Here is an 8,898-nt window from a genome sequence, read left to right as displayed (position 1 = left end):
CTCTCAGTGGACAAATGGCCTGTGGCCGACAGTAACATGATGTATCCACCTTGCTCCAAACCCTGGGATAGAAACTTGAGCGCCACTTCCTCATACTCCAGTTACTAAGCAGTGAGGAGTGGACTCGGAGCCTCGGGCTGTGCAGTCAGGAGCGCGCCCGCCCGCCGTGACGTCTTGCTCCCTATTCCCCCCTCCACTCCGGCTGCTACGTCACGTCCAGAGCGGGAGTGCGCATCCTGAGGAGGAGGGAAGATGGCGACCTCAAATAATCCACGGAAATTCAGTGAGAAAATTGCACTGCACAACCAGAAACAGGCAGAAGAGACCGCAGCCTTCGAGGAGGTGATGAAGGATCTGAGCATCACCCGAGCTGCACGGGTAAGACGCGTGCCAGTCATGGGGGAACGTGGTAGATGTCGCTGTGGAAGAAGAGACACCACCAACGGGTAGCTGGTTACCAGACACCCCCCTCCGGGGCAGGGGCGGCCACCTGCACTGGGGTGGAGGGTGCTGCGTGCAGGGTGTCCAGGGCTGGGCATTGGGAGGGGGTGGCGGCGGGGGTGATAGTGTGCAGCAGGCCTGTCATCGAGAGTCACTTCATCATAGCATCTCTAAGCCCTGCCAACCTGGCTGCATGAGACAGGGGTGCCACCTGCCCTTCCAGGCTGTGCTGCCACCCCTCAGGAGTGCTAGTGGACAGACCTTGTGCCTGGCACTGATGGCAGCTGCATCCTGTGTAGTGTGTGGTGACCCCTGTTTGTTGCCATGAACTTTGTCTTGAAAAGTGTTCTACTTGGGCATGTTAAGTACCAGGTGCTGGCACTGTTCCAGTGTGGGGGAGCCCTTCAATTCTGCTTTTCCTACTCTGGAGCCTTTGTATATTATTACATATGGAACTGTTTAGTTTGAATTGTTGCTTTGGATTAGAGGAGTATTGGCTAATCCTATGAATGATTCCTCAATACAATCATCCGTCTGATGTGAGATCGTAACATGAATGGTTCAGGGGGAGACGATTCACAAGGAACCAGTGCGCATTGAATGGGCCATAGGCTAGCTGTGCATAGAATCCCTAAACATGCTACTGGTCAGCCAGGGCATACTGGTGGGTGGATTGGAGATGCCGTAGACCAGTAGTTTCCATTTAGTGAAACTACAACTCCCAGCCTTTGTTAATCTTATAACAGGTAATGAGCTGCAGGTCGGAGACTGCTCCTATAGACGAGCCAGATGAAGCCAAGTGTTTATGGCTCCTGACTAGTGTTGAGCGAACTTCTGTTTTAAGTTCGGCTTCCGGTTAGCGGAGGACCCCGATATGGATTCCGAATTCCGTTGTGGTCCGTGGTAGCGGAATCAATAATCGGCCATTATTGATTCCGCTACCACGGACCACAACGGAATTCGGAATCCATATCGGGATCCTCCGCTAACCGGAAGCCGAACTTTAGACGCCGAACTTAAAACAGAAGTTCGCTCAATTCTACTCCTGACTAGTGTTCAGCAAACTTGTGCTTTAAGTCCCGCGTCTGAAGTTCGGGTTATCGAAGAATCGCGTTATGGATTCCGCTACCACGGACCATAACGGAATTTAGAATCCATAACGCGATTCTTCGATAACCCGAACTTTAGACGCAGAACTTGAAACACAAGTTCGCTCAACACTATTCCTTACTAGGGATGAGCGAACTTGTGTTTTCAAGTTCGGCGTACAATGTTCGGGTTACCTAAGAATTCCATTATGGATTCCACTACCACGGGCCATAACTTATGGTAGATGAATCCATAACGGAATTCTTAGACAACCTGAACCTAGTGTTGAGCGATCTTGTGTTTTCAAGTTCGACATACAACTTAGGACATTTGAACTGTTGCTTGGTTATCCTTGTACACGGTTCCCTGGATGTTCCTCGTTTGAAAACTTTTTGCAATGTATGTTTTTGACTTATTAAAAAAATGGAAAAGTAGGCCTAAGGCGATATAAAAAATGGCGCAAACATTGAATCTAATGATTGTGAAATGAGTCGAAGTGCGACCGCAGCTCCAACTGGACAGTAACCTCAAATCCAGCACTGTTAGATTTATGGTTGAGAGCACAATACTTTGATGTCTTAGACCGCAATGCAAGTTTCAAGCGAGAGTGACTTACCTGCAGTTTGGTTGTGTTTTTACAGCCAAATCACAGCCGAAAGCCTCATGCACAGGACCGTTGTTTGCGTCCGCATCCGAGCTGCAGTTTTTGCGGCTTGGATGCAGACCCATTCGCTTCAATAGGGCTGTTCTGTTCCGTGGTCTGCAAAAAAAAATATAACCTGTCCTATTCTTGTCCGTTTTGCGGACCAGAATAGACAGTTATATCAATTGCTGTCCGTGCCGTTCCGCAAATTTGCAGATCCCGTGGGGGCTGGCCGCCGGGGAGTGGGATCATCCACGCCACATAGCCCTGTGTTGCCAGAGAAGAGAGACTATAGGGTTTGATGTCTTAAGCCTTATGCACACGTCCGTGGAACACGGACCGTGAGATACCGGCCTGGATTCCTGCTGAGTGCAGGAGCGCACGGCGTCATTGGTTGCTATGACGCTGTGCGCTTCCTGCCACCGCTGCTGTACAGTAATACACTCGTATGATCATATGATCAAAATTGAGCCATATTGTGTCAACTTCAAACGGATCCGTCCCCATTAACTTACATTGTAAGTCTGGACGGATACGTTTGCCTCCGCACGGCCAGGCGGACACCCGAACGCTGCAAGCTGCGTTCAGGTGTCCGCCTGCTGAGCGGAGGCTGAACGCTGCCAGACTGATGCATTCTCAGCGGATCCGCATCCACTCAGAATGCATTGGTAGCTGGACGGATGCGTTCGGGGCCGCTTGTGAGACCCTTCAAACGGAGCTCACAAGCAGAGCCCCGACGCTAGTGTGAAAGTCGCCTAAACTAGTCTATTACTGTACAGCAGCACGAAGCGCACAGCGTCATAGCAACCAATGACGCCGTGCGTTTTTGCACTCAGCAGGAATCCAGGCCGGTATCTCACGGTCAGTGTTCCACGGACGTGTGCATGAGGCTTAGACCTCTTTTACACTACCGTATGGCTATTTCAGTGTTTTGCGGTCCGTTTTTCCGTATGGCATATACAATATACAGTAATTACATAGAAAAGATTGGGCTGGGCATAACATTTTCAATAGATGGTTCCGCAAAAATGGAATGGATACGGAAGACATACAGATGCATTTCCGTATGTGTTTTTTTTTTTTTTTTGTGGACCCATTGACTTGAATAGAGCCACGGAACGTGATTTGCGGGCAATAATAGGACATGTTCTATCTTTCAACAGAAATACGGAAACGGAATGCATACTGAGTACATTCGGTTTTTTTCGCGGAACCATTGAAATGAATGGTACTGTATACGGAATGCAAAAAATGGCCCGCAAAATGGGAAAAAAAAAAAAACGGTAGTGTGAAAGAGGCCTTAATCCGACACACTCGTGTAAAAGAGGCCTTAGGGTATGACCACACGGAGCGCCATGGCCATAAAAGCCACAGCTGCATCCTGTTAATTAATTACAACCACATTGTTTCTTCGGTCTTGATTTGAATGGCCTTACTGTAGCCCACAAAACCGCGCAGCCGTTCAACAATGAAGACAGAAGAAACAGTGCGGTTGGAATTACTTAATAGGATGCAGCTGCGGCTTGTACGGCCACGCGGTACTCGGCACATCCCAAGTACCGCACGACCACTCCGTGTGCTTGTTCCCTAAGGGTCCATTCACACGTCTGCAATTTCGTTCCGCATTTTGCGGAACGGAATTGCGGACCCATTCATTTCTATGAGTCCGCAATTCCGTTCCTCGAAAAAAAATTGAACATGTCCTATTCTTGTCCGCAATTGCGGTGTGTGTGTGTGTGTGTGTGTGTGTGTGTGGTGGATACGGGTCACCAGAGAGGAAACCATTCATTTTCATATTGTGATACTGTATTGGACAATCTGATAACAAGGATATTGTACTTGTTGCTTTTTCCGGATTTTGATTCTCGGAGCTGTTGGCTTGTATACAGTCCTGTAATAGTCCACTTCATTTTGGTTTTCCATTATGATTTGAAACCTGTAGGCTTGTAACTCTTTACACTTAGATATAATACATGATGTGTAAAAATTACGTGTGCAACCTCTTGACTGTATATACAGTGCTGCCCATAATTATGAATACCCCAGGCAAATTTTGACTTAAAGTTAATTCAACCAGCAAGTAATTTTTTGACGGGAAATGACATAGGTTTCTCCCAAAAGATAAGATGATGTACAAGAGGCATTATTGCAGAAAAAACATTTCTCAGCTTTTATTTACATTTGAGCAAAAAATACAAGATGTTCCGCACTGTGGAAAATCTCAGAGGACGTGGTCGGAAGCCAAAAGTGACACCTGTGCTGGCCAGGAGGATAGTTAGAGAGAAAAGAATCCAAGGGTCACTACCAAGGCCATCCTGGTGAATCTGGGCTCTGCTGGGGGCAATGTCTCAAGGCAGACAATCCAACGGACACTGCACACTGCTGGGTTCCACTTCTCCAGATAAGGCACACAAAAGCTTGCTTGGCCTTTGCAAAAGCTCATCTGGACAAAGAAGACGACTTCTGGTCTTCTGTGTTAAGGTCAGATGAAACAAAAATTTAATTGTTTGGTCACAATGATGTTTCCTTCATTTGGCGTAAAATAAAAAAAAGGAGAAGCCTTCAACCCAAAGAACACCATCCCCACTGTCAAACATGGTGGTGGGAACCTTATTCTTTGGTGTTTTTCAGCCAATGCACCAAGGAACCTAATCACAGTAAATGGCACCGTCAAAAAAGAGCAATACATGAGGATTCTCAACGACAACATCAGGCAGTCTGCAGAGAAACTTGGCCTTGGGCACCAGTGGACATTTCAGCATGACATTGACCCAAAACACACAGCAAAAGTGGTGAAGAAATGGTTAGCAGACAACAACATTAACGTTTTGGAGTGGCCCAGCCAGAGTCCAGACTTAAATCCAATTGAGAATCTGTAGAGGGAGCTAAAGATCAAGGTGATGGCAAGAAGACCCTCCAACCTGAAAGATTTGGAGTAGGGATCGACCGATTATCGGTTTTACCGATATCGGCCGATATTCAGGATTTTGAACGTTATCGGCATCTATTTTGCCGATATTCTGATAACATATGGGGAACAAGGATCGCGCTGCTGACAGCGTTCTGTGTTCCCTCAGCAGCACAGGGGAGAAGGAAGCAGTGTCTCCCTCCCCCTGTGCTGCCGCCAATGAGAGGAGGGAGGACAAGAGGAGGGTAGGGGCTGTGGCCACTGTGCCACCAATGAAGATGCCTCTCTCATTAATTCATATACAGGAGGCGGGAGCTGGCTGCAGAATCGCATAGCCGGCTCCCAACCTCTAGTACCTCGAGCGGTAGCTGCGATCTGCGGTAGTTAACCTCTCAGGTGCTGCTATTGAAGCCCTGGCTGCCATAGTTAGCTCCCTTGCTGCTGCGTGCACAAAGCACAGAGCAGCAGGGACAGTGTGAGGTCCTATTCACCCTAGTAGAGATCTATCAGGGTGAATAGGACAAGGGTTCTAGTCCCTAAGGGGGCTAAAAGTTAGTGTTAAAAATAAACACACTAAAATATTTATAAATGAAAAAGAAAGATTTACAAAAGGAAAACCTATTCATTTTCAGCAGATTTGTGTAGGAATTCTTAATTTTTTTTTCAAAAATGAAAATTCACAAAATATCGGTATAAATTATTGGCTATCGGCCTGAAAGTTCACAGATTATCGGTATCTGCCCTAAAAAATCAATATCAGTCGATCCCTAATTTGGAGCTCCTTGCTAAAGATGAATGGGCAAAAATACCTGTGGAGACATGCAAGAAGCTGGTCTGCAATTATAGGAAGCGTTTGATTGCTGTAATAGCCAATAAAGGCTTTTCTATTGATTATTGAGAAGGGTATGAATAATTTTGGACTGGACACTTTTTGCTCAAATGTAAATAAAAGCTGAGATGTTTTTTTTTCCCCCAATAAGGCTCCATTCACACGTCCGCAATTTCGTTCCGCATTTTGCGCAACGGAATTGCGGACCCATTCATTTTTATGGGGCAGCACATCGTGCTGCCCGGACACTGAATTGCGGACCCGCACTTCCGGGTCCGCACTTCCGTTCCGCAAAGTAAAGAACATGTCCTAAGAACAGGCATATTCTATTAGTGCCGGCAATGTGCGGTCCACAAAATGCGGAACGCACATTACCGCTGTCTGTTGTTTGCGGATCCGCAAAACACGTTGCGGACGTGTGAATGGAGCCTAATGCCTCTTGTACATCGTCTTATTATCTTTTGGGAGACACATTTCCCGTCAAAAAATTACTTGCTGGTTGAATAAAAGTAAAGTCAAAATTTGCCAGGGGTATGAATAATTATTAATTATGGGCAGCACTGTGTTGCATTTATTTTATTTTTTTTCGCATGCAGTGGTACGTATAAGCTATAGGGTCTCATGGTTAAAAAAATATTATGTAAAAAAAAAAAAAATATATATATATATATATATATATATATATATATATATTTTTTTTTTTATTTACTTTTTAGGAAAGTACAGCTGAGTATGAAAAAAGAACAGTCTTGGCCTTTGTCCGCCATAAGCTTTCAGAGTTTTCCTGGCACGTTGAGCGATACCAGTGCAAAGATAACATGTGAGCCTAAGGCTCCTTTCACACAGGCAAGTTTTCTGCGCGGGTGCAATGCGTGAGGTGAACGCATTGCACCCGCACTGAATCCGGACCCATTCACTTCAATGGGGCTGTGCAGATGAGCGGTGAGTTTCACGCATCACTTGTGAAAATCGCAGCATGTTCAATATTCTGCATTTTTCACGCAACGCAGGCCCCATAGAAATAAATGTGGCTGCGTGAAAATCGCAAGCAAGTGCGGATGCAGTGTGATTTTCACGCATGGTTGCTAGGAGATGATGGGGATGAGCAACCCCGGACCCCATTTAAGTAAATTCACTGTATTATTTCCCCTTATAACATGGTTATAAGGGAAAATAATAGCATTCTGAATACAGAATGCTTACTAAAATGTCGATTGAGGGGTTAAAAAAAATTAACGCGCCTCATCTACTTGATCGCGCAGCTGGCATCGTCTTCTTTCTTCTTCTTTTAGGACCTGCAAAAGGACCTTTGACGTAATCCTTTTATTCTTCTATCTTCATTCAGCAGGACCTGTGCTGACGTCACCACGTGATGATTACGTCATCAAAGGTCCTTTTGCAGGTCCTGAAAGAAGACTATGCCGGCTGCACGATCAAGTGGATGAGGTGAGTTAATTTTGTTTTATTTTTTAACCCCTCAATTGACATTTTAGTAAGCATTCTGTATGAAGAATGCTATTTCCCTTATAACCATGTTATAAGGGAAATAAAATCTACAGAACACCGATCCCAACACCGGTACCACATTCAGTTTTTTATCACGTGCGTGCAAAACGCATTGAACCCGCGCGATAAAAACTGAACGCTGTCAAAACTGACTGAAATTGCGTGCGCACTTGCGTGGGCTTCTCGCAATGCACACGCGATGCATCCGGAGCGAATCCGGGACGCCTGTGTGAAAGAGTCCTAAGAGACCTTTTACATGTACTGAAGAGAGCGGGACAGTTACTGGGGAGGAATGTTTGTACGAATACTCGTAGGGAATGAGCGAAGAGAGCGTCAGATCCTAGATCTGAAGTTAGATCTCCCGAAGTTTTGAGTGACAGCATTAAAATGTATGGCCTCCGTCGAGGCAAAGTCAGTTATTCCTGAAGTCTCGCAAGACTTCGGTGAATAACTTCAGTATTTGATTTTTAAACTGGAAAACCATTTCAAAACTTGGATCCGAACTCTGCTTCAGTTTCGACTGGTACCTGGTTGACAGGGCTCACCCCATGTAGAGGTGCTACTGATCACCCAACAAATAAGCAAACACTCATTTGGTGGATGATTGCATCTTTCATTCAGTAATTAAACAATGAATCTGTATGGATCGGATGATTGCTGAAGGATCTGGCAATGATCAGGAATAAGCAGTTAGTTCTTGATCATTTCCCTGTGCATTGCCCCATGTTAATGAGCCCTAACTCCTAATGCAGTGCAGAAGTAAAAACCACACAAAAACACATAACCACACAAAAATTGCAACAAATATTATTATTATTTTTTTTTGGGTCAGTCTTCATGACGTTCACATGGCGGAATTTTGGCGTGGACAGCCATGCCGAAATTTGCCAAAAACCCGCTGACAGCCGTGCCCTCTCTGCCTCCCATATATTTCAATGGGAGACAGCGCTGAGGAGGCAGCTTTAAGCCACTTTCTCGTCGCAGCTTTAAGCCGCAGTTCTGCGATCCTCAGCGCTACCTCTCATGAGATGTATGGGAGGCAGAGAGGACACGGCCGTCGGCAGGTTTTCTGCAAAACTTCGGCACGGCTGTCTCGTCAAAATTCCGCTTAAAAAGCCGCTTTGTGAACGTCCCCTTATGGTTCCTTCACATGTGGCGGAAAAATCTGCCTGAAAATATGCAGCATAAAGTCTCTCCAGATGTTATGATAGGGGGTTACTCTGCTGCGGAATAACATTCAGCTGTGTAATGTGTTGCAGCATTTCTGAAGCAGAATGTTTCCGTTAATTTCAAAGGGGGATGCGCAGAAATCTGCATCTTTGTAAAGACTCCAGGACATGGCCAATCCTGCTGTGAGTGTTGCCTTTTTTTCCCCCGTCTAGAGAAAAGACCTATTCTTGTCCACAAAACGGGCAAGAATAGGACATGTTTTATTTTTTTCGTGGGTCTGCAGAATGGACTCATGGATGCAGACAACACACG

The 8,898-nt window shown here is 45.8% G+C and overlaps 1 protein-coding gene across 2 annotated transcripts in view; it reads left to right on the top strand.

Annotated features, from left to right (window-relative positions):
* The first annotated feature begins 227 nt into the window (after positions 1-227).
* Positions 228-8,898, top strand: part of CRTC1 (CREB regulated transcription coactivator 1) — a 177,317-nt gene continuing 168,646 nt past the window's right edge. For both annotated transcript variants that reach the window (XM_040417617.1, XM_040417616.1), the window contains exon 1: positions 228-378. In XM_040417617.1, the coding sequence (XP_040273551.1) occupies positions 253-378 (126 nt within the window). In that variant the 5' untranslated portion in view covers positions 228-252. The remainder of the gene's footprint in view (positions 379-8,898) is intronic.

Source organism: Bufo bufo, chromosome 2 (genome assembly GCF_905171765.1).
Source record: "Bufo bufo chromosome 2, aBufBuf1.1, whole genome shotgun sequence".
Lineage (NCBI taxonomy): Eukaryota > Metazoa > Chordata > Amphibia > Anura > Bufonidae > Bufo > Bufo bufo.
Note: the sequence above shows the minus strand (reverse complement) of the source record. Positions and strands in the feature narration are given on the sequence as shown.